The sequence below is a fragment of the Schistosoma haematobium genome, chromosome 3 (genome assembly GCF_000699445.3).
Source record: "Schistosoma haematobium chromosome 3, whole genome shotgun sequence".
NCBI lineage: Eukaryota > Metazoa > Platyhelminthes > Trematoda > Strigeidida > Schistosomatidae > Schistosoma > Schistosoma haematobium.
Genome location: NC_067198.1, coordinates 30,296,122 through 30,322,025, shown reverse-complemented (window position 1 = coordinate 30,322,025; position 25,904 = coordinate 30,296,122). Strand labels below are relative to the sequence as shown.

The 25,904-nt window shown below is 31.0% G+C and overlaps 1 protein-coding gene across 1 annotated transcript in view; it reads right to left on the bottom strand.

Moving 5' to 3' along the window:
- SLIT2 (Slit 2 protein) overlaps positions 1 to 25,904 on the bottom strand; it is a gene marked incomplete at its 3' end in the record, with an annotated part of 120,294 nt that overhangs the window by 5,847 nt on the left and 88,543 nt on the right. The window contains exons 21-33 of the mRNA XM_051213556.1: positions 24,507 to 24,820; positions 22,971 to 23,079; positions 20,890 to 20,961; positions 17,886 to 17,957; positions 14,814 to 14,885; positions 12,760 to 12,831; positions 10,818 to 11,363; positions 8,727 to 8,866; positions 5,646 to 5,739; positions 5,451 to 5,590; positions 4,739 to 4,978; positions 3,256 to 3,554; positions 2,379 to 2,676 (exon numbers count right to left, since the gene is read on the bottom strand). Coding sequence (XP_051069547.1) covers positions 2,379 to 2,676; positions 3,256 to 3,554; positions 4,739 to 4,978; positions 5,451 to 5,590; positions 5,646 to 5,739; positions 8,727 to 8,866; positions 10,818 to 11,363; positions 12,760 to 12,831; positions 14,814 to 14,885; positions 17,886 to 17,957; positions 20,890 to 20,961; positions 22,971 to 23,079; positions 24,507 to 24,820 — 2,468 coding nt within the window. The remainder of the gene's footprint in view (positions 1 to 2,378; positions 2,677 to 3,255; positions 3,555 to 4,738; positions 4,979 to 5,450; positions 5,591 to 5,645; positions 5,740 to 8,726; positions 8,867 to 10,817; positions 11,364 to 12,759; positions 12,832 to 14,813; positions 14,886 to 17,885; positions 17,958 to 20,889; positions 20,962 to 22,970; positions 23,080 to 24,506; positions 24,821 to 25,904) is intronic.

The following is a 25,904-nucleotide window of genomic DNA, read 5'->3' as shown; positions in this document are numbered from 1 at the left end:
GTTGAGGTCTCATTTCTTACTTGGTTATAATTTTCCATCAGGAATTAGAGAATTCTTTTTCTTTTACATTGTGGAGTTAGTTTCTAACATCAACTATACACATTTTTGGGGATTAAGTTGGATAACCCTAAATAATGAATAAGATATGAACATCCAACTCAACAGGAATAAGATCTTCTAATGTAAAGTGTGTGTAACTGCCTATGGATAATAAAAATTTGAATCGAACAGAAACTGAAATCAAAGATTGATAGTTCACTAATCAATCTTATTTTAGTGTTTGAACACTTTTGAACTATTTCTAATTTGTTTGAACGTTTTGTAAATTGCAAACTCTTTGAAAGAGATGAAGTTATTTTAAAACCCAATCGATTTCATGTATATTTATTCAGTTTTGAATTCCATGTCGTCTTTGTATTAAGTTCTGATTAGTTATAATAGCATGAGCTTTTAATTTTAGAATGTAAACATTTAGATGAAAGCATGTTATTCATATAAACAGTTTTGGGTGTAATCTGTAAAATTACATGTTTAAATTATCATTTTGTCAACTTTGAACTATTTAGTTACTGGAACGTGTGATAAGTATAGATTTCTGCATACAGTTATGTAATCCATGCAATTGAAAACAGTATCCAACGATTTCATAAGGTTTGATAATTTTGGTTGTCAGTTAAGTAAATGTTTATTTAAGTTAATAGTTAGTCAAATATGATGGACACTAGAATAATTCACACGGAAAAGAAAAGCGATATATTTTACCACTCATGCCATTACTGCAGATGCTAGTTAGAATGAATAAATAAGTTAGTTAGTTGGCCTGTATAAATGAAGTTATTTTGGTTACTGAGTGTGTCGGTGTTTCATGAAAAGGATGATAGGTGATTAAGATTTGTTCGACCAGCTTTGAAGTATCAAACTATATTCTGTTTTCTCTCTTAATTGTTAACTGAATCATTTCATAAACCAGTGTTTTGGCTGCTTAACTATGCCATGCTGAAACTTATATTTTTCCAAGTGGAGAAGCAGGAAGCTGAGAACTTAATTTCTTCTTCCACTGGGATTCAGCAATAAGTTGTATTTGAGATATTGAGAAAATTCATGTATATCAGGATGTCAAACACAGTTCTGTTTGAGACAACTATTCAGGACTATGAAGAAGCCTAAGCTAATCTAATATAACAGATGTGATCCCCATGAGTTTTAGAAGATGAATTAAGCATTCAAAGGCTTCTTGTCAACAGTTTATAACTGTTGAAACATGATTACTGACATGAAAGTTTAAACTATTTATTTTAAATGGAAAACAACATGACTAATTTACATAAAGTTTAGTAACTAGTTCATACATGTTATCCAAAGTTTGTCTATGTTTACGTTACTTTTATTTGTGTATTGTTAAATAATGTGTTAACTTAAATGCAACTGCAAATTTATATTTTACTTAAGAAATTATATATGTAGACAGTTTTCCTCAAAAAACGAACATCATCTGTGAGAACCGCCAAAAACCAGAAATTTTGTTTTGTTCCAGCCTAAAACTATTTAATACAATAATGATTTAACACGTAATGAAAACTTCTAAGTGATGAAAAAACATCTTTAAGATTGACATAAATAGAACAAATCCCGTTCGTTTTCGCTCAATTTTCCTTGTATTTATATATTAGTTCCTGCTGTTTGACAGACTAAATGATTTTATATTAATGCCTCAAATAATGGTACTGGTGAACGTATCAGCTGCATACCTTTATAGTTATTCTTGGAAATATTATGAGCATGCGCTTAATGTGTGTTTTGGATGTTTTGTAAGATCATATTGTAAATATTAAACCAATCCACTTTGATTACGATCCGAGTCAGAGAACATAACTTGGTTGACAGTAACCAAGTCTTTTACAAACTTTACCAGCAATTTAAAGAAATTACAAACTTTGTGTTCATTCGTTTGGGTCTAGATAATTTAATAATCTTGTAACTTGTGATCTCAGGGTTCATTATTGAATTTTTTCTGAAGCGTTAGGGTATAATTAATATTAGAGTTTTATAAGGATACTTTTTAAGTAATGGTCATGTCAGATAAAAATATGTAAACTTCTGGTTCTGGGATAATACAGTTGTATTTGCGTTAAAGGTTTATTTTAATAAATCATATAAGGAGAGTTTATTTGAAATTTTAAAGTATGTACCTTATGTAATGCATATCAAACGATTAGGAATTCAATCTTATATCTGAAATGAAAATCAAATTTGTTTAGCTTTATGTAAAGTTACAATCGTGTGATTTACTAGAACGAATTCGCATCTATGGTATATAATTTCTAGTTTAAAATACAGTGTTATAGCATGTTATAGGTTGTTAATATTTTAAAACTTACCGGTTAGTCCTAGTTCAGATATTCCATTTGTCAGATGGCGTGCTATTTCTAATTGATCAGCTGGTACGCCACCAAAATATAATGGGCTTGTTAAAGCCAAATGTTGCGATTTAATTACCATATTATATGTGAATATAGAAGATGAATGCATTGGATTATTGTGACCATGGTTACTTATTGATTCATTCAACTTTGTACTAAGTTTACCCATAGTTATACATAAGTTATTGTCAATATAAAGAAACAGAATCTCGGCTTCTAGATATAATTTAATTTGGTGAAAATTACCATCATTTATCTATGAGATAATAAAAAAGAAATAGGATAAAGAAAATTACCAAAAACAGTTTGGAATATTGACGATACAGGCGGTTATTTGGCGATGAATGATTATATGATGTGTGTTCTGTCATAAAGGCAAAGGTATATCGACACTAGATAATTGTGGATTTAAAAAAAACTGAAGTTGACAAACGTTAGTACTAAGATAAATCTAAGATTAGAAACTAATATTGTAAGAAATATTGACACATATAAATAGTATGAGGACTAACTAAACTGTTTCACCAGTGATGATTTACTCATAACGATGAAGAAAATCTGTTACTTCAAATGTAACAGTTAAGAAAGTGATCTGCTATTCATCACAAGTCATAAATACCTTTGGTTTCAGATTGTCTTTCAACAGGACGAATATTAGGCTGACATTAAGAGAAGAAATTAAAATGTATCAGCAACTTCAGAAAGAAAATGCACACAATTTTTTCGTTGATTTCGTCGAAAACAAGTAAATAGAAGTCTTTAGGGAACGTTATTTAAAGTATAGAGATAGAACAATGTTAGGCTAATGCATACTTTATAACGATGAATCACTTACATTTACATTACAGTTCACATTATGAGCAGTGTAATTTCGATTTAATGAGAATTTAACATGAATTCGTCCATCATGCAAATCGACTAATAAATAATGTTCAGGAATACCATCCGAATTATTTATTAAACTTGTATCAATGAAATTCAACAAAATTCCATTAGTTGATCTTGTGGCCATTTCAAAACTTATTGTTCCACTTGGTACTAAAGCACCTCTACTTGGTGGTACAACTGCCACGTAGGAATGAGGGCTTGGTAGACTTATGGCGAATAAATTTTCACAAAATTGGCCAGAAAAACCTGATTTAGAAAATTGAAAAATTGAAATGTATGGTTTAAGTAAGGAATCCGTAATTTCGCCATAAATCTTATTCCTCTATTAGTCTTTGGTAATTGTAGAGATATTTAAAGTAATAAACTGAGATCCTGCAAAAGTGACCTATTTCGTAAACCTCTCTACCCTATTTCATACTTCTGTGGCCCTATACATTTAGTGATAACAAAGTCCCACATAATTTATTACGATTTTATTTGTACTGCACTTCTATGTTCATTTAGACCCTTACGATTTTCCATCGTATTCTTGAAAATGCTAAAAACAATATCACTATTCTGATAGCGTTATTAAAAGTTACACAACTGTATCAGTGACTAATTTGTTGGCAATAACTATGTGGACCATTTGTGGTACTTTTTGTCGATGAATATGTGCTCAATAATATTACTTCTCAATGAGTTTATGGGTATTATTATCAAGATTGAACTTAATAATTTCAAATAAATCGAGCATTCGGTAGTGAGTTAATAATAAATATAAATTTTGTTATATCCAAATGAGTAAAAAGATTGTATTTTTGTCGTTTTGTGACGTAATGTAAACCATTCCTTTACTCCGAAGTAGCCGGCTTCTTGAACTATCTGAAGAGAAAAATGATTTCAGCATTTTAAGCAATGGTTGTATCAAGCTATTTTAATCGTGTTTTTTATTGTAAGCAATAATGACATTTTTTGAAAGCCTTACGTTGATTACAAGTCATAGGTACAACATTTTAGGACGTATTTTATCTAAAATAGAAATACAGATAGCTTTTTTGAAGGATATCACATTATTTTCAAGCAGCAGTATCGAATCGCTGTTGATTTTGCATAAGAAAATGGCTTATTAACACTGTGCTTACAGTTGCTTTTATCTTCGTTACTTTTAGCCTATGTTGTGGCATCAGGAGATTTCATATAGCAATCACTTTGAAATTTTTAAAGTCTAACTAGCTAGTTACGAAAATCAGCCACAAGGATAAATAAAGACTATTTGCCTCTATTGGTATGTTTTTCTAAATAATCGGCATTAACTTATTTAGACTTCATGTCTTCAACGCCAATAAATTCAAACATATTTTCTAAACATCTCTAATTGGAACCTCCTTTGAGACTACTTATAAGTAGTAAAAATATTTTTAATAAAATTGCAATATAAGAAAATTTACCTTTTTGACAAATACATGTATACACATCATTCTGATTTTCAACACATTTAGCATTATTTTGACATTGTTGATAAGCACAAAGTGTATCCAGATTTTGTGTTGTTAGTGATCGAGTTTTTATTGGTGATTGTCTTACTCCAGGAACAGATGTACGTCCAATCACTAATTGATAATTCAACGGTCTATCCATACGTGTTACATAAGTTGATTGTTTCCAAGTTGGCCTTTCACAATAAATACCTTTAATTTTCAAAATTGTTTAGATTAAATAAGACAATTTCAGTTAAATACTATAATATAGATCCAGACGAAGCAAAGTTTATTCTGAGATTTAAAATAAACCATAGTACATTCAGTCAATAGCTTTGTATATAAGTCAATCGTTTATGACTAACGTTATAAACTTTTTATCCAAATTCCTTTACATCTCTTCTACTGTTAATTATGGTTCTGGGTTTAATATGACATTTTTGACTTGTTATTAAGTTTATAAATAACGTATTTTATGTAGTCGGGGTGTTTGGCTTTTGACAGTAAGTTCTTGAGTTTATACTATCCAGTTTAACTAGAAATTCATAAAATAATCCAAAATAAAACATGTCTATACAACACTATTAAACTCCTGATTTCGACTGAAAACTAGAAATTATTTGCATATAAGCTACTATGAAATTTTACTCGATAATAATATTAAAATATTCATTAATCTGACCTGCATATCCCGGACGACATTTACATATATATTCATTGATACCATCTACGCAAGTAGCACCATTTTCACATCTATTGTATACACAATCGTCTTGGTTTATTTGACAATCATTTCCAATCCATCCAGCCAAACACTCACATCTAAAAAAAATCAAAGAAAGTTTATCAACATTGTTTATAATGATTAAACACTAACCTGTAATTATTCTTTGGCAAACTAATGCATTTTCCACCATTTCCACATGGATTCAATTCTTCACAATAAATATATTCATGTTGACAATTTTTACCTGAAGTGAAAAGTGTATAATAATTATTATTTTAATTAATACATCATTGCAAAAGTTTTGAAATGAGTATACAAGTTTTAAAAGATATTTACCAGTTTCAAATGGATACAACTGAATGATAATTAAAAGAAAATTTAAGTTATAGCAAAATTTAGACCAGAAATTATCTCATTTATCAGTCAGTCAGATGTTGGAGCCACTCAGCCTTATGTTTAAAATACTATTTGAAATTTTTATTTAACTTTACTTAGACCACTGAGCCGGCATCCAATGGTGTTAATGTCTAACTTCAATCAATCAACAAAATTGAGCGACACATCCACCATTATCTTCAGTGAGTTACTATCTCACAACAAATCCGGTTGAACTCCATTGGTCATTGCTTCTCGCTAGAACTCCAGGAAATTACTCTTGTAAACAGTCATTAGTGAGTATATGATGATTATAATCAGAGGAGCTTTGTGTGGATTGTAGTAATTTTAATAGTTGAGATCATGAGTCAGTTGAAGCTAGACCACCATGGAAAACGAAGTTTATTGTTTAAAATTATAGCATGTGAATTTAGGATCGTAAATTAAAGCAAAGTTATTAATGTTGACATGACTAATATGCAATGTTAACTTGAATAGGCTAATACGTCAAACAAAATTGTGGGATAAACAGTCAAATTAAATATGCATCAGTAATAATGATGCAACTATAAATTCGATCAAATGTTTATTGGAAGACTATATTGTGTATAAAGTTATATAAATCTAATAAGAAATAATAAAGTGGAATGAATGCTAAGTAAATTAATTGTGTATTCTGGAAATTAATAGTGGTGTTGAACCAATAAAGATAATTATAAAACAAAGATATGTGAATAAAAATGACAAAGTTAATAATATTTGACTACGAAAGGTTGTATATACAGTAGTCATCAAAGTATGTCATTCTATAGTTAAGATTGAGATTGATTTATCGGCCCTGAATTTGGCCATAGTATGAAAAGTGGTTCAATATATTTCGTTAGTAAACGTTGTTCTGATGTTTTGATCCTAATGGCTAGTGTTTCTGCCGTTTGGAGGACTTTAAGTCGGATCGACTTTGTCAGAAAATTACTAATGCGATAAATTATTGAGAAAGATTGATTTATACTGTCTCTATGACTACTTTGCACTAAATGTGCTAGTATCGAGCTACTTACTGGTTTGAATTCACCGTTGTCTATCAGAGATGAGAGATGTTAAAGAACACGAAAATGTAGATTCCTAGAACTTTGACCGATATAACTTGCTTCACAAGAGCAGTCATTCTACGTAAATTATCTTTTAACCTCGGTATCAGCATTAGGCGCGCGAAAAAAACAAGTCGTAGTTCTTTCGCTTTAGATGTCATTTGAATTATTCTACGTAATCTCTGGATTAGTATTTTACTGATTGCACCATCTCTGGATTGTAGGTACATAACGCAGGGATTTCTTATCCATTGTTTGAATTTCGCCAATTCTAACCTTTGTGGTTATATATTTGTTATAATATTCCAGAGTATCCGTTTTCCCTAAGAGTTTTACGCAAGAAGTTTAATTTATCTTTAAATATATTAGTAGAATATATGGTGCGTATTCGATAAACAAGAGTTCTTATCATGTTTCTTCTGTATTGTATAGGTGCAAAGCTATTGAAATGTGTATAATGCCCCGTCCGGTTACTTCTGTTTAAATCACTTCTTATTGACCTATTAACTTTTTATTTCAACAGAACATTGGAAAGGTCTATTATGCCCTCCCTAAAAGCTGGGGGTACTTCATTAAATTGTTCAAAAAACTCTTTCTGTAATATACTATTTTTACAGAGGATGAATATGTCATCTCTGAGTAGACAGTAAAATGTGAATTATCAAACAAACTGTTTAACTGGACCATTTTCTAGTTTGGCTAGAAAAAATATCAGAACTAATTGCCAAGTGGCTAGTATTAAGTAATATCTAAGGACTTGGGGTGTACAAAAATCATTTCAACAACAAAAGACGGTAATTATTTCTGCCTATATTTTTTAACGACCAAACAATTGGGATAATATTGTATACTCCTCTGATTTAGTTTAAATTAAATGTTCTAAGTTTACTTCACCCCCAAACTGAGTAAATCCCCAAATAGGCATTAATTAGACAATTGGGAACTTCATCTATTCAATATTCGTTCATTTAGTCGATAAATAAAAATGTTTGATTTAGATAGGTCTAGTAACAGAAAGCTTTCCAGTTTGAAATGAGAATTCAAGTATTAAATGAAACATTACGAATAGTATAATCCATATAATATATTGTTAAAGTCGGTATGTTACATGGCTAACACAGGGAACGGTATGTAGTTAAAAGCAGACTTTAAGAAGTGTCTTCGCCTCAAGGTTTCAACTGCGAAAAACAAAGCTGTAGTTTCACAGTGTAATTACCCAAGTCTCATTTCATTTGTTACAGGTCAAACAAATTATAATTGCCTTAGCATTATTTCTAACATTTATATAGTAGCTGTGATTCAACGAATAATTCTCATATTAATACTTTTTACTGGGTTATACAGTTCGATCTAGTTAGTTTAAAACAACCTCCTGTGGACGGAGATATTCGTTATTGAGTCAAACACTATTTTATCATTTTCTCAATCTAAGTTTGAGCTATTTATAGTCAGTTAAATGAAATAATGTATACCAACCAGTTCTAAATCATTGAGATCATTGAAAAGATTTACAATCTAGCATAACACTTAAATAAGAATTTTTCACTTGTACTTTTAATCCATTGATAAGTCGCTTTTAGTTTTTCTTTTCAACAATGTAAGATAGATTTTATTGAAGATATATTGTTGAATTTACCTGCATTCCATTTTTGAGTGATAAGAGTATTTTTTTGGCATAGAAATGCTTTGTTCGATACGTAAAAACGGTTTGGAATTTATCTCAAATTACAAATCATATTTATCACAAATGTAGTGAATTTAAACCAACCGTGAAATAGAGATGTACAATGACATCGATAATCATTATCTAAGACTTCACATGTCCCTCCATTTTCGCAAACATTTTGCTTACAGGTTTCCATTTGTCTGGTACACGTTGGTCCATGAAAACCTGTCGGGCAGATACATCTGAAACATTAAAAGAATACATACTCTACTCAGTAAAGCGAATTGGACTGGACAATTTGAAAGGATATTATATTTTTTAATAGTCTCTAATTTCTCCATCCATTGTCGAGAGTAAGATATGAATGTGTACTTATATCAATCAGAAAACATAAGTGATAGAGATCGCCTTAGCATGAACTAACCATAATTAGCAATTTAGAGACTCGTTTCATTTCAATCTACGTCACTACTGCCAATTTATTGGTGGGTTTCTTCAAATCTTACTTATAATCTATTCACCTGATATTTTTGTTGTCGTACATTAAAATTATAGATTGCATGACGAAATCGCCAGATGGTACAAACTTCTGAGAGATTTCTGGACTAAAACTAAAGAACTATCAACTTTTGTTCGACTTTCGGGATAAAATTTAGTTTACGATAAAGTGATGAAAATTGGTTATAAACTATAAGAAGAGGTTGATTCACATACCCTTACTTAAAAGTAGAAATAAACTTAAATAGAATGAATAATTAATACTTCTTAGGGAAAAGTCATGAAAGATATAAGGTAATTTCTAGTAAAGAAATAAGACACCATCGATGTGTAACACTTTTATGAAAGTAACAATAAATGAAGGTCGTTAAAAGGTGAGTTGTAGTATTTTACCGAATATTTGATCAAACTATTTTTTTACTGCTAAACTTTTTTAAATATGTGATAATAAAGTACCCAATATGAGACATAGTAACAGGAATCAGGTCAAATTTAGCTAACTTTAATTACGTTTAGTGTATTTCACTAGTGTAATGAAATTTTTATTTTGACCTTATTGATGTCATTAATTTCACAATCAAGATCTATATTAAGAAGTACAATCGCCTGTAGGACTCATTCATAACAAATTTCGATCAAATAGTTTTGGATATTTCATTTCTCCTATTCCAAAGTTATTGGTGAATTTACCAAGAAACTTAATCTAAAATTAGAATACTTTAAGTAATAAGGGCAAACAAGCTTAAATCTGAATTTGAGGGTGAGTTGTATTCCAATGTGATTTTAGCTGAAAAGCCATTGATTACCTCTATAGCTTTACTATAGAATAACTTATAGAGGCAATTCCCCGAGTTCCAGTGATAAGTTGTGACCACTGGAGTTCAATTATGTCAGACTTGAGATCGAAATGGCCAATATCAACGGATGATGGTCTTACATGATTGTGAATAAACAGTAATCAGAAGTGTAAACCAGTTAAACGTCAACTGCAGAGCCTGAAGCCCGTAGGTTCGATACCTAGTGGGTTTGTGAATGTGAATTTCCGAGGAGACTAGTAATAAAATGAATCTATGAAGTATTGATAGTTCCTTACCTGAGGAAGGAGCAATAACTTAGTGGCTACAGAACTCGGCTTTTGATCATTATATTGTAGGATGAAGTTGTGGTTCATGCACGTTTGTTTAAATGGTCAGATAATACTATCAAATCTTACATAAAATATGTAACTGAGGACTGAGTACATAGATTCGTTCATCGCTACCGAGCTACGGAATAATATTCTTACTTAAACGAATTTTTTACTAATCTTGAACGAAAACGAAATGAAATATTAGACTATTGGAAAAGTATTTTATCAATTATTTAACTTTGTGTAATAAAAACCTGAGAATTATCAAAAAGTAAATATCCAGAGTTTTCATCAAAAGACAAGTGTACGTTCTATGCAACATATATGACTAATTTCTAAGAATTCTGAAAACCGTTGCAAGGTACAATTCAAAAGTATATTGCCCTATAAACTGTGATGCCCTTCTGTTTAAATGAATTAAACAATAAAGTGTACAAGGGACATCAATGTAAAAAGCTAGAAAAGATGGGCTAGTCACTAAGTATCAGCATGCTAACTAATAAGAAAACTACCTAATTCAATTATAGTGATTTATTAAGAATATCAATTAAATTATTTCAACATACTTGTATGAACTTGGGTAAGCTGTAATTTTACACAAACCACCATTTTGACATGGATTTGTTGAACATATGTGATCTCTTTGCTCACAATTCTTACCGTAATATGGTGGTTTGCATGAACATTTGTAATCCAACTGAGTCAATGCTAAACATGTTCCACCATTTTGACATGGATTCAATAAACATGGCATACATTTGGCAGCAATTAACAAGGATTCTTTTTCTTTGCTAAAAATCTCTTGATTTGACTCTGAATTTGAGATTTGATCTTGATGGTTGTGCTGGTCTTTAGGTATTTTCGCGTTTTGGAAGTAAAGAAGGTTTTCGTTTCCATTTACTAGTGAACTTGTATTTACGTCGTTTCGCGGATCATGTTGTTGCTTCAATGGACAGATAAAATCTGTAGGTTTTGAATGATATATCGATTTTAACCTCATATTTGAAGGACTATGACACAAGGAGATTCCGTTATCTAGGAAATTTTCCCGAAAGAAACTATTCAGCCACTTGGTTGTACAATCACAATGTAAAGGATTTTGACCAAGTGCCCTAGATTTGACAGAAAACGACTAGTAATTAATATTCGTACAGTAAGATGCTACTGGCCATTAATATAAGTAGTCAATATTAATCTGAGAAATCAATTGTATAAAAGTAAACTAAACTGGTCATTGTATTGAGTAGACTGTTGAAGCTATCCACGAAGGATTTATTCGCATGACAAAGCTATGAAACATTCGTGGATTGGTTGAAGTTAGAAACTGACACCGTCGGATGCCGGCTCAGTGGTCCAGTAGTTAAGCACTGGCGCGCGAAACTGATAGGCCCTGGGTTCGGGTCTCGTGAGGTAGGATCGTGGATGCGTACTGTTGAGGAGTCCCGCAATAGGACGAAATGGTCGTCCAGTGCTTCCAGGTTTCGCTTAGTGATCTAGCTTCAATTAACTCATAAATTCAACTATTATATTACTAAAATCTCCACAAAATCCCACTCTGATTATGTATTAAATAAGACAAATTGATAATATTAACAAAAATTATCTATTCAATAAAATAGATCAGTTTATGTAAATGTTAAATCAATCAAAGTAACTTATTAAGTAAATCTTCTTTTAGTAAAATTCTATACATTTCTCATCTTGTATATATAAACAAATTTGAATATAATAGTTGAGATCATGGGTCAATTAAAGCTAGAGCACCATGGAAAACTTGGAAGCACTGGATGGCCGTTCCTTCCTATCGTGAGACTCCTCAGTAGTGCTCATCCACGATCCCGCCACGTGAGATTCGAACCAAGGACCTATCTCGCCAGGCAAGATTGTAGATACGCACTGCTGAGGAGTTCCATAGTAGGATGAACGGTCATCCAATGCATTCAGGTTTTTCATGATGGTCCAGCTTCAATCGATTCACGATCTCAAATTTTAAAATTATCATAATATCCACAAAAATCCCTTCTGAAATTTGAATATAATAAGAAACATTTTTATCTTATGTCTATTTTATTATTGAAAAAATTCTTGATAAACAATAATGGTCTACATCAATGTGAATTTATCTACAAGAAATGTTTATATTAGTTAAATAAATTTCAATAAATCACATGATATATACTACTGAAATTACTAATAAAACATACAGATATCTATATGTATAATCGTTACTTAGTTTATAAATCATGTTCTACATTCCATGGAAATATACATGTACTTTAAATTTACTATATTGTTTTAAATAATCATTCCTTTCGTCTGTCTATTTTAAAGTTTTGTTCCTTTTTTATTAGTTTCTTTCTTTCTGTTTTTCTTTCTTTTTTTTCAGATAAACAATGAAAAATATGCGTATTTTTATAAATATATGTGTATATATAAGATAGTTGAGAGAATAATAAAAAAGTGACAAGAAAAGTGTATAAATGATACAAATAAGTAAGAACAACTTACACATTGTTTAGTTGACCAAGATCATTAAATGTACCCTGTGGTACACTAGAGATATTGTTCCCTTGAAGTATTCTATAAAAAAGATATTGATGAAAAGAAACATAAAGAAGGGATTATTTTTTAAAATGATGTATGTGTTGAAGATGTTTGATCCGCAGAACTCACTTGGTAAATACCTTATTTTTATAATTCTATTTTAACAATTTGAATTTCTTGTTTTCGCGCAAAAAGCGCTCATTTTTACTTTCATGTCGTATTTCTCAATTGAGAGGATCTTAAACGCTATTGGCTCGTTATATCTTTTAGTATGCTGTTTTGTAACGCTTCCAAGGACATTTTTATGCCGTATATATATACGCTTGTTGTTGTTGTTAGTGCTTCTGGGAGCTTGTGGAAAATATTTACCTCTTCCGGATATGAACTTCTCCCTCTGTTTAGCGGGACTGGGACGTGTCGAAATAGCAAGCTTATCTGTCATTGTGTCATTGAGTCTTCGTTCCGTTTTCAGAATAAGGTGAACTCGTAATTTCTTCAAACATAGCAGTATGTACAATGAATTATAGAAAAGGTGCAAGCTGAAACCTGTGAGTTAACGACTACTTAACTAAACATCAGAACAGAGTTAATAACTTGTAAAGTGTATCCAAAGTTATACATAAATATGTGTTTATCGTCAACTCATATTATTCTCCTAACTATACTTTTACGTATTAGTGACTGGTACAACTGATTAATCACAGAGAATTGATCAGCGTAATGTTCCATCAACCAATAAAAAATATTTCGGTGTTACATAATGTCAGTCGTGGCCCTAATACATCACCGGTAACATATCAGACTGTAAAGCTGAATGATCCGACTTCAAGTCCGACAAGGAATTTCAGTATGTACAAGGTTACCGGTATGCCTTGTTAACGATTATCGAATCGAACAAAATCTATGCCCAAGATTTCCAATTCATTATCTCTAACCATCGAATACAGTGACTAGTAGTTAAACCCAGGACATTTATTCCGTTTGACACGTTCCAATAAGATTTAAGCAAATTATGAATATTACTGATAAACGAATATAATTTTCTTTTTGAAAATATGCTAAAAACAAATAAACATGACTTTTTTTCCACATTTCTATTTATAACACTAGTTAATCCTGTTATTTATTCTAATTACCTGAAAGCAAGTTTTGATGAATCAATATCACTATCATGTAAACTATACTAATGTAAACGATCTATTACTTTGAAGTTATAATTGTTTATACTTGATTGAGAATTGAATGATTGAAATGATTAGTAGTTGATTTCTTTCAATCAAAATATACAATACTATTTAGACGAATCATTTTTCCAAGCATCTCTTAAAAGTATGAAAACTGGTCTATTTATACTTTTTGTTACTAATGAAATAGACTTAATTTAATGGTAACATATGTGTTTTCGATGTTAGTTTATTAGTTACCTGATATCGTAGAAACAAAATATGTTGTTTTTAACATTTGGTTATGTCTATCATTTTGATAATTGATGAGTAAAGATAATTAGAACGTAGATTTTTTTATATTTTGATTGAAATACTAATGTCATACACTACTATAATACAGTTTTGCACAGTAAAAATGGAGTATATGACCTTTGAAGTAACTCATATATTCGTATTATGAGTTAGTGAACAAATATGCTTATTATTTCTTTTTTCCTCTAGAGGAAAGTAAGGATAGATTGATAAGAAGGAATAACACCGTCTTATAAAGTCCTTTGTAATGATAGAAATCATTCAATAGAAGACTTAAGTTTTTTATAGGAAGTATATGGAAGTGTAAACATCAAGTACTTATTCTGTATGATAAAGAAAATGACAAAATTCATAAACTTAAAATATAGTATATTGATTAATCACCATTGTTTCTTCAACTAACTTCAAAGATCTTTTTTTAACATAGGTTTAACCATCAAGGATATAAATCGTTTCTGCATATATAGGGAAGCAAAGCAAGATATAGTTTGTCACGAGTCATGAATTAAACACAAGAATACATCTTAGTGAAACACTTACAGAACTCGGAGATTGGATAAGCCATGAAAAGCTTCTGGATGAATACATTGCAAGTTATTATAGCTCAATACACTGAAAACAGAAGAAAAAATTACACAAAGAAGTCTACTATACATGTAAAAAAAGATATCATTTCAATATATTATAATGTACATTGTTATTTATAGGTAATAACTATAAAGTTCATTATCTAAAATTCGAAAATCGATTTCCCGTTGAATGTATGTTAACATGTTTAATAAAACTTATTTGATTTTCTACTCAAAGCTTAGGAAAATAAAGATGGGTAATCTCTTTTATATGAAAAAAAACAAGTATTTTTTCACAAAGCCAATGTACAATCTAAGTTCATCACGTTGATGATTTTAATTAGACGATGAGACTTGTCAACTGATTCTATATCCTTTTATACTAGTGCTTTAGTTGAGAAGAGTACTCGGTGGTTGATAATTAAAAAGTCAAATAATTGTCATTTAGACCATTCAGTTAACAAGTAACATCTTTTCTAAAACAATTATAAATTAATGTAAAACGTTTTAGGTCCCAGCACTAGCCTCCATATATGAAATTAAAAAAACAGTTTCTCATAAAATGGTTTTCTACTTTGTTATTATAATACGAATCTGAAAATTTAGTGTATAAAAATATCTGGATCATCTAAGTAAGTTTTATACTCAACTGCAGTATTATTGACAAGTTAAATGATTTAGTAAAATCTGATATGCACATACATATTTATTTATATATGTTTAAATTAGAAAAGTATTAGACTGATACGTACTTTGCATAGTTTATACGTCTGAGGATGTCTAGCATAACAATTTTCAATAGTAAATTATCCTGACGTTAGAACTCATTCAACATGACATTCAATTAAACTGTCATTGTTCTTTATCATTTATTGAGATGTCGGGAAATTTTTTTTAAAAAAAAGCCACCGTCGAAACAATAGCCATTTTAGGTAACATACGGATACAAGTCACCTACTCGCTATAAATTGAATTCGTATTTAACGATGGCAACAGGATATTACATTTATTTGAATCAGTTTTATTCAGTTTGATACTGTTTCTAGATCTACTCTATTTAGGATTAGACATCCAAAAAGAAATTGCTTAAATCATTTAAGAATCACCAAAATAATCATTCTTGAAACCTTTTAACTAAATCAGAAGAAAAAAAGCGTATTCTGTACAAAACAAATTTTTTCTATTCATTTCTCTATTCTAATCAATGTAAATACTAAGTTCAATGAAAGTAATTATTTCATAAAGCATAAAGAATTCTTTAACTTGATTTCCCCTTACATACTTTAACATTGTTAACGTTGATTGGATAACTTATTCAGTATACAGTAAACCAGAGAACCATGTACCTATTTATATTCGATAATTTTGTTGTTTGATTATATTTTCCTTGAAAAAGCTTGGACTAGATTGTCAGGCGAAATGTTGGATTTACTTCAAATTCATTCGCTATGATTTTACAAATACATTCTTCCTCTTTAATGATTTTCCCTTTTTTCTTTCAATGATTACAATTTCACTCATTTATATTTCCATGGTTTTTATTTTAATTGCTTACCAATTGAATTTATTATACTTTTTATGATTTAAAATGACCTCATTTTAAAATGTTGTCTAGACGATTTTATATTCCATATGAACAATTGAAAAATGAATCATCAATAATAATAAAACAAAATTTTGTCATTTTCAATACTTTTTGTTATTTTTTATTAAATATAAATATAAACAAGAAAAATAGATAATTAATTCTATTTACTTCATAAGTACAATATTATTTGCCTACATCATACTACTTTATCTGATCATTCATACAGATGTTTAAAGAATTCATTGTATTTTTATATTAATCAACGAATTATTTGATATATCCAACAATATAACTCACATAATGCATAGATATAATAATAAGTTGGATGCTTGAAAAGTTAATGTTAAGTTCAGTTGTCATATCTATATATTTGTGATCTGTCAGTATTCTTCGATAATGTCAGTCAGCTACAACGTAGGACCAGGCACATATATGCATCGATCCATACCTCATTAACACAACAAGATGAACACCGGATTCATAGAAGTAGTTAATTCAGAGGTGGTAATATATAAACGAAAGATTGCGTATGAGGATATAGTACAGGAAGAAAGAATTAGTTTGTAGAAAGAAAGATATGAAGCGGATTTAATCTCTTAGTTTACGGGGAAGATAGAGAGTGTATACACCGACGCCATTGTGACCGATTCTGAGCCATGTCACCAAGAGCCTCCAACCATTGATTACAATAGTCACGTGGACCCCAACCAAGTAGTCTGCATCTACCAACATGGCTCAGACTAGAAGTTAGTGACTTCAAACAATGATGCCGCCCCTAACTTTCTTCTTCGATAATGTTCATAAATATACATCACTCTTAAGGATGCAAATGAAATGAAGAGATCAAAAGTTCAATGAAATAATAGAGGATGTATGACAGTAAAACCTTGTAAATGCTGATTGATCATTTTATGAAATGATAAAGAAGATTTATATTTCAGAATAATGCTTTGATGAAACTGTATTCTCTTAGCTGGATGTTTCAATTGCTAAGCTTCATTATCTACCAAGATAACATCATCCTCATTAAATTAAAGAAAATATCAGCTATGAGAATATTACAAGTAACTAGGAGCTTGTTCTGTTGACTTTCATTATTTTTGATTGCCGTTCACAGGTCTTAAATAGCAAGCTTCTATTCTGTCGGTTTTTTAGTTATTTTGATCATTAAATCTTACAACCACACTTAAGAATTCGTCGTCAAGAATACGTTCTTGTGACATATTCCCTTGAAAGAACGTTTATTACATGTCACTATTTCATCGAAGGTAAATGTCAGTTATGCCCCACACAGATTGATTAGTGTGTGAGAATATCTGAAGTTTTACAAAACTAAGACTAAAAGTTATCTAAGCTTTTCAGCAATTATCCAGCTCCTAACGATCCATACTGGACATCGTTCTGAAAGTCAATAAAAATTTCAACAAATACATGAGGAAAAAGTGGTTAACTTACATTGTTTTTAGATTTATTAATTTTTCAAATACACGTGGTGGTAGTTCACGCAATTTGTTATAACTTAAAACTCTACAGTACAAGGAATAGTTTAAAAAATATTTTCATATTAAATGAATTACTAAACAAATGTGTAAAGTATTAAATATTATTTATGATAATTTGTATACAACTGATTACAATATATAAAATCGATGTTTTTATTTCATTTAGTCTATAAAATAGCTATTTGACATTTCAGTTAATGAGAACTGTGTCCACTTCCTGACTGGATCATCAAAGTGTATGAATACTCAACTAGTAGATCGTACTTATCGTTTCGTAAGAAAAACCATTTACTGGATTAACATGCTTCTCATAAAGATTTCACTAAATGAATTCAAAGATACAGTAGTCATAAAAAAGTGATCGAGTTCTCCATAACTGTATAAAGTGCATTAATGTAAGTTTTATGTATATATTCCATGTACTTTAGAAGATTTCTATCTTAAAAAAGGATCTGATTACACTGAATACAAGCAGTATATTCACTCCAACATCACTTTTGAACCAGTAAGATTGATTGGGCCTGTTCGATATATAATTTTTTTAGTATGTAATTCTTTTGAGCGAATTCTGTTGACTTTGTCAAAGATTTCGAAAGACAATACTGGTGAGGCAGTGTGTCCGTAATTGTCTAAATGTTCCACTGTTTGATTGTTGACTAACTTAGATATCACTTTTAGCACCTAAATAGGATTATATTTTGGGCTGTGCTTCGAAAAAGCACACGCTATGCATCAGATGAGAACTATTCCATAGGAACAAGTAAACATCCGTATTGGTAACGATTTATCTAGAAGTCGCAGTTTATCTTTAACACTCCCAAAAATCAGCTTTCAGGTGAGAAAGACATTATGAAATTCAGCAGAGTAAAATATTTTTAACAAAGATCTCTTGAATGTTTCTTAGGATCCCTGATACAACTAACATCTTTGAATTCAGTTTTCATTAAAAGTATCTTGTTTGGTACTGTTGGCGATTGTTCTGATTTCCGTTTAGGTTTGAGGTCTACGTAAATACACCTAAAGGCAAGTCATTTTCAGTAAACACTTCCGAAAATTTAACTGGTCAGATGTCCTTTCTTTAAAGAAACGAAGTAAATCTCTATAAGCAGAGACGAACAATGACTAGCAGTGAAATCCAGAACAAGCGTTTACTCCTATTCGGTACTCGTTAGTTGGATGTACTATCATCCCCAAACTGGTGTTCACTCCGGTACCTGAACCCAGCAACGTCTGCTTCAAATGTCTTCGCGTTATCAAACAATCACATCACAAGTATGATATTTATTACTAACTTTAGCTCAATCGTGTAAATTTCTAAATATAGATAAGAAGGATTAAATTAACATAATGATCCATGATAAAAAGATATCATTCTTCAAATATATAAGCTAATGAATTTCAATTGTTAGACGTTGAAAGCGATATTCGAAAAAACATCATGTATATCATTTAGGTAGCATTTTTAATCTTATCTTGCAGATTTTTATGCTAATAAATGCTTGATTTATATATATATTTCGGCAAATTGACGTTAACCGGAGTACTATAAGTCATAGGTCTACTTGGTAGGCGTTTTGTTCAAGTTTAAACTTCTAATTTGAGCACAACAACTGTTTCATTTGAAAAAGAACCTAAGGTTTATAGTCTTTATATGAACAAAGTACCGTTCGGTTAATGAGTGATAATGCAATTGTTCATATCCTTAACACCAGTCAACCTCGGATATTATGTGAATTTTAATTAGCGTAATAAATTAGTTACTTTCAAACTCTGGACTTAGGTGACATCACACTTTATCTATTAGAATTTTATGAAATCCATCTAAAGTCTGTTCAGAAAGGGGTTTTGTGGATATTACAGTAATTTCATTAGTTGAGATCATGGGTCAATTAAAGCTAGACCACCATGGAAAACCTGGCCGTTTCATCCTAGTATGGGAATTGTCAACAGTGCGCATCCGCGAACCCGCTCGCAAGATTCGAACCCAGGACCTATCGGTCTGACACATGAACGCCTAACTATTAAACCACTAAGCTGACACTCAACGGTGGTAATGTTTAACTTCAAGCAATCCATAAAATTGTGCCACCGTCCATCATTGTTTTGAGTGAGCTACTATCTCACAACAGACCCAGTTGAACTCCACTGGTCAAAGTTTCTCACTAGAACTCCAGGAAATAACTCTTGGAGACAGTCACTTGTGAGCATATGATGATTATAATCAGCGAGACTGATAGATCGTGGGTTCGAGTCTCGCGAGGAAGGATCGTGGATGCGCACTGCTCAGGAATCCCACAATAGGATGAAACGGCCGTCCAGTGCTTCCAGATTGTCAATGATGGTCTACCTTCAATTGACTCATGATATCAACTAATGAAAAAAACTATTGTTAATCATGTGATAAAATTTCAGTTTCAAGCTAAAGAAAATCTGCATAAAATAGTTTTATATATCTCTAACTGTGAGATAAAATATTACATAGTTTTGTGTTGAGTGTTTATCATTTATTTTGAAACAGCTTGTCATAATCTCTTACGAATGGACCAAGAATCAAGAAACAAGCAGTGAACAAGCAAACGTCTCAATTATACATTTTATGTTTTTTTTGTGTGCAGAATAAAACAAGAAAAGAAGCGTGAAAAGACACTGAACACAATATATTCTTGTTTAAACACTAAACTAGTATTTTGAATAATAGCTTTATTTGTCATTCTCTTCGATTATACTTTGTAAAGTGTAAAGTAAATAACACAAGATAAGTGAGCTTTATCAACTATTTCATAATCCGTAGAACCTTCAAAACTAAAGTTGTACATAAAATTACTGAGAGTAAACATCATGATGTGAAGTTGTTTAAAAAACCTTATAGTGAATGAATTCTAATTTCAACTCGATTAATAGAAGATATTCAAGTAGTCAAATAATATACAAACAATATAGGTTTTCAGTAAACATACAAAGTTTGAAGCTTTTTTAAGTGGGCTATTCTATTTGAATCAATTTTCGTAATTTGATTTCGTTCCAAGTAGCTAACAGGTAGGTACAAATGAAGAAAAAACATATACACATATATTAAAATGTATGCATGAAATTATAAATAATGAATAAATAATTAGCCGCATCAAGTACCAGTAAACCCTATTTAGAAAAGTGTTGTTTAGCAACAATTCTATATCATATTCTAATGATTGAAATAAAATTGCTGAAACAAATAAACTACAAGATAAGTATTTTTGCGAGTTTATTAATTGTCAGAGCAATAAAATATATCTATTTTGGTGAAGTTTTGTTCTCTGAGCTGGATGGTTTGGTCGTGGAGTTTGTACTGATGATGTCATTCAGAAGAACGATGAAAGCTCCACGGCCAAACCATCCAGCTCAGAGAACAAAACTTCATCAAAACCATCCGCCTGAGCTACAAATCGTTTCCACCATCTCAAAATCATATGAGCGAAATACGCTTCTCGTTGTTCGAAAATGAGAGAATTTCGCCAAAAAGCAGACTTCCACTCGAGAACTACTTTATTTTCTCCATGAGTATCTCCACCAGCATGTCCTGCCAACAAGTGTAAGATGTAGACCTTCAATCAACTGCCCGTTGGGATGGAGAATAGCTGAGCAAAGTGGAAGAAAAATGGTACATCTAATGATAACGGATGCACACTACAGGATCCGCAAATACCAACACGTCATAGAGGACCAAGAAATGAAGCTACAATGGACACTCACGTCAGAACATTTGGAAATCTTGACAACAGCTATGCAGATATCATGCAAACGACACAGAGAACAAAGAAGAAACACCCTAAAGAATAGTACATCTACCTCCAAAACAAAGAAATTTGAATAAAAGTTCCAAGCTTTGTGATTCACTGTAACCTTACAAACAATCGTTGTCGATGTTAGAACTAGATTACTTCATCAGCTAAGTAAAAATGATTATCGGAAACAAAAGAAATTATTTCTTCTATTTATTCTAATGAGAAGTGACTCAATCGGAAACAAAACAGTTTTGTACGGTCCAAATTAAAGTGGGATTATCCGTCTTATATTGTTATAATAAATGCTCGAATTGTGTTTTCGAACAAAGTTGTAAGAATCTTAAAACAGTCGTTTTATAACCTCAATGCAGTGATATATATCTTTTTGAGGTAATGGACTACTGTATAGTCGTTATAATATTACATCATTGCGATAAAGATACTTCAACTAAATGTTTTAATACCATGTCAAGCTAATTATTTGCGATTTTTCACCATCATATTAAAATATTCAAATATAACAGGTCTTTAGAAGTGTTTTCAGTACATCATTAACACAACCAAATTGAATGCAATGTTTAACTGAGGTTCTTCTTTTAAGATGAGTCGTGGAAACCAAGAAATCTCAATTAAGAATCATTCACAAAATTACGTCATATTATTTTACAAATTCATTAGGGTACATTACTTAAACAATAAAATTAGTTTCATCATGTCGAGGATAGGGTCATAGATGTGTTTTCTCCAAATAATCGTCCACACAAAGTAAATATTGAACCTTTTTAGGAAAATGAAGAAATAGAAGTATGTTAATCTAGCTTAGTTTTCAATAGGCAGAAGTTGAACCCAGGAGCTTTTATTTAGGATCTATTAGCTGGATTTAGATGCTCCTTAGTATCAATTTACCAAACACATTTCGAAATTAGCATTTATTACTTCAAATATCTGAGTGATATACATTAGATTAAAAGTCAAGTGACTTCCAGTCTTGGCAGCATTTTTCAGCATCACTTGTTAGTAAATTTTATAACTTTATTCCTGTTCACTTATTCTGATCATTTCCAGTTTTTTTTCCAAAGGTCTTATACTAAAAATTAAAAAAGACAGTCTAAGTATTTAGTCCTGGAGCACGATTTTACATTACTCTTGTAAACTAACACGGATTTAAAAAACGATGTCACCTTCGAATTGCAAGAAATATTTTATCGTAACTGTAAAATTTATCAGTGTTTAATATTACCTGATAACAGTTAATACACCACGGAAAATACACTTACAGTTGAGTTGTTTCAGGTGAAATGTTGGCAGGAATTTCCGTTAAGTTTCTATCTGAACAATAAACGCCATCAGTCCCGCATAAACAACTTAATGGACAAGTAGTTTGAGCTTAAAATAAATTAAAAGACGTAACCATCTAATCAAACAATTACATTTAATTAGATAATCTTAGAAATCGAATATAATAATTCATCTATATAACTGCAATTGATTACATTTATTTCCGCCGAAATCACATAAACATTAGGATATATATATAGACAAATTTTATTACTTGAGATCATGAGTCAATTGAAGCTAGACCACCATGGAAAACCTGGAAGCACTGGACGGCCGTTTCATCCTATTGTCGGATTCCTCAGTAGTGCGCATCCATGATCCCGCCTCGCAAGATTCAAACCCAGGACCTATCAGTCTCGCGCGCAAACGCTTAACCTCTAGATGACTAAGCCATTATCAAACGGTGCTAATGTCTAACTTCAACTAATTCACGAAATTGAGCGACACATCCACAATTATCTTCAGTAAGTCACTATCTCATAACAGACTCAGTTGAACTCCACTGGTCACTGCCTCTCACTAAACTAGATTATAGACAAATTATTGTTACCGAGATTTCCATCTTGATATGACCCTATGAATTTAGTGTTCATAAGATATTTATAAGGTGGAACTAAAATGGAACACTGATATTTCTGTAAATTAAATATAAAAATAACCACTTTACTTTACACTATATGCTTGATATAGTTTAGAATTTTTCATGAAACCTCTGCAATAGGACTTATTTTACTACTATCAAACTAAACGGATTTGTCAAAAGAAGACACTACATTAAAAATACGAAAATGTATGTAATCTCAAAAGGGTGGAATTCACAAAATTTAGCTCACTTAAGATAAACTTAGTGATCAGAGACAAACGATAACATGTGTACAGAAAACCAATAAATATGAATGATATCTACTAGTTTAAATCCTACCAATTCAATGTCGTTCATGAGATATCGCTCTGTAAAGTTGTTCAGACCATAAATAAAGTTAGCTAGCTGATAGTTTATTTAGAAATTTCATGACGTAATAATTGAGTACACGCAAGTTGGAAATTATGAAAATCAAGATCAAACGCAATGTAATATTCACTAATTTATATTATTCCATTTGCTCAAATTATTATCTATACCCTTCATATTATCGACGGTTTTATTTATAACGCCATTGGTTGGAATCATAATAAATTGAACTATTTAGTGCTTAAATGCAAATTTTATCAGTCCTACATATAGTCAGTTGTCAGAAGAAAAAAGTATTCCTATGAATTTTCACACTCGTTGAGAAACATAAACATCTTGGTTTCGTAATGACTTCTACTACTTACCCAACACAACATAGTAAAACGTCCTGTGATAAGACAGACTAAACTAACTAAATAACACCACGAAGCAATGAAAATATCTTCGTAACAAGGTTAAACTACCTAGTACAAAACTAGTAAAGAACAAAAACAAAACAAAATTAATGTTCTGTATCAAATACCTGTTATTACTTCACAACAACTGGTTTCCATTGTATCACAGTATAAATTTTGAACGCTTTGAACTATCCCATTCTCATTAGTATTTGACTTTTCATTTAAATGTAAATTTTCAGTAGATAGGCAATTGGAAGCAGAATTTTTACATATGAAATGATAACGTGATAAACTAGCCACTGGTGTACCTGCTAAATCCTCTGGGGATACACATATTGGTGGTGATGGACCTTCATTTACTTGATTTGCATTATTTCTTAACCAATCCGGCAGCCAACTAAGATGACAATCACATTTGAAGGGATTGGCACTTAAGCTTCTAAAATATTTTTTGAAAGTAAACAACAACAAGATAATTAATTACTTAATTTATGTAACATACAAAATCAGTTATTATTTACGACGGTTTTGGAGAACAATTTAATCTAATATGCGTTGTAATGAAATGATGTTAAAAGAAGAACCATTGAAAACTGTTAAATGCTAGACATATATTTCTTTCCAGCTCTTGAAGCCCCAGCGTCTGTATCAAATATAAAGTCCAAAACGTGCCTATACCCAGTTCCGCTAAATATCACGGAGTTCATGGCTCTCTCAGACTATTGGATAGGGATTTAACAGTAAGCATTTTCAACTTTACTCGCTTTGAAATATAAGACAATGATCATCCAGTGTTATTGATAAATGTCTCACTGTTCATATTTTTGATCATACAGACCACGCTTTCTCATTCGACCAAAAGTGAGTTAGTCTTGAAACCAGTTACCAGAGAACACATAGTTACTATTCAGGTAGGGCGTTTTTGGCGATCCATTTAGTCATTAAATCATTTTCCTCACTGATTGACATCACTGTGAAAGCTAATCAGTACCAGACAGTATTAGTTTTTTTAAAATGATATAAAAACGAAATTTCTGTGTCAGTGATCCTGATGAAAGATTTTAAGGTAGAACTCCCCAAGAGTTAATCTTTCAGTTTGAACCACGGTTTCTTATGATTTCATTAGCTTTACAACTCTAGTGACAAATTGGTGTCTATCATGAAAACAGTCATCAAACCTAAAATGCGCTTCACTATCGAAAATTTGTATAATGAAAACTAAAATTGTAAGAACATAAGTTTTGCCTCCAAAAACCAAGTTTGAAAAACATCCAAGTTAATTGAACTCAGACATAGTATTTAGTTGATACAGTCATTGATGGTTCACCGCTACTGTCAAAGAAGCTGGAAGTTATGAAATAAATATGACCTTTAGACTGAAATCAATATATGTATGCCTTCCCTTCTTACCATATAAATCTTTCTTGATTGGCTTCTTTCTTAATGTTTTCTAAAGCCTTTCTATCCATTCGTTAACGTTCAACTTCATTAGTGAGTATATACATAATGATTCCAAATAAAAT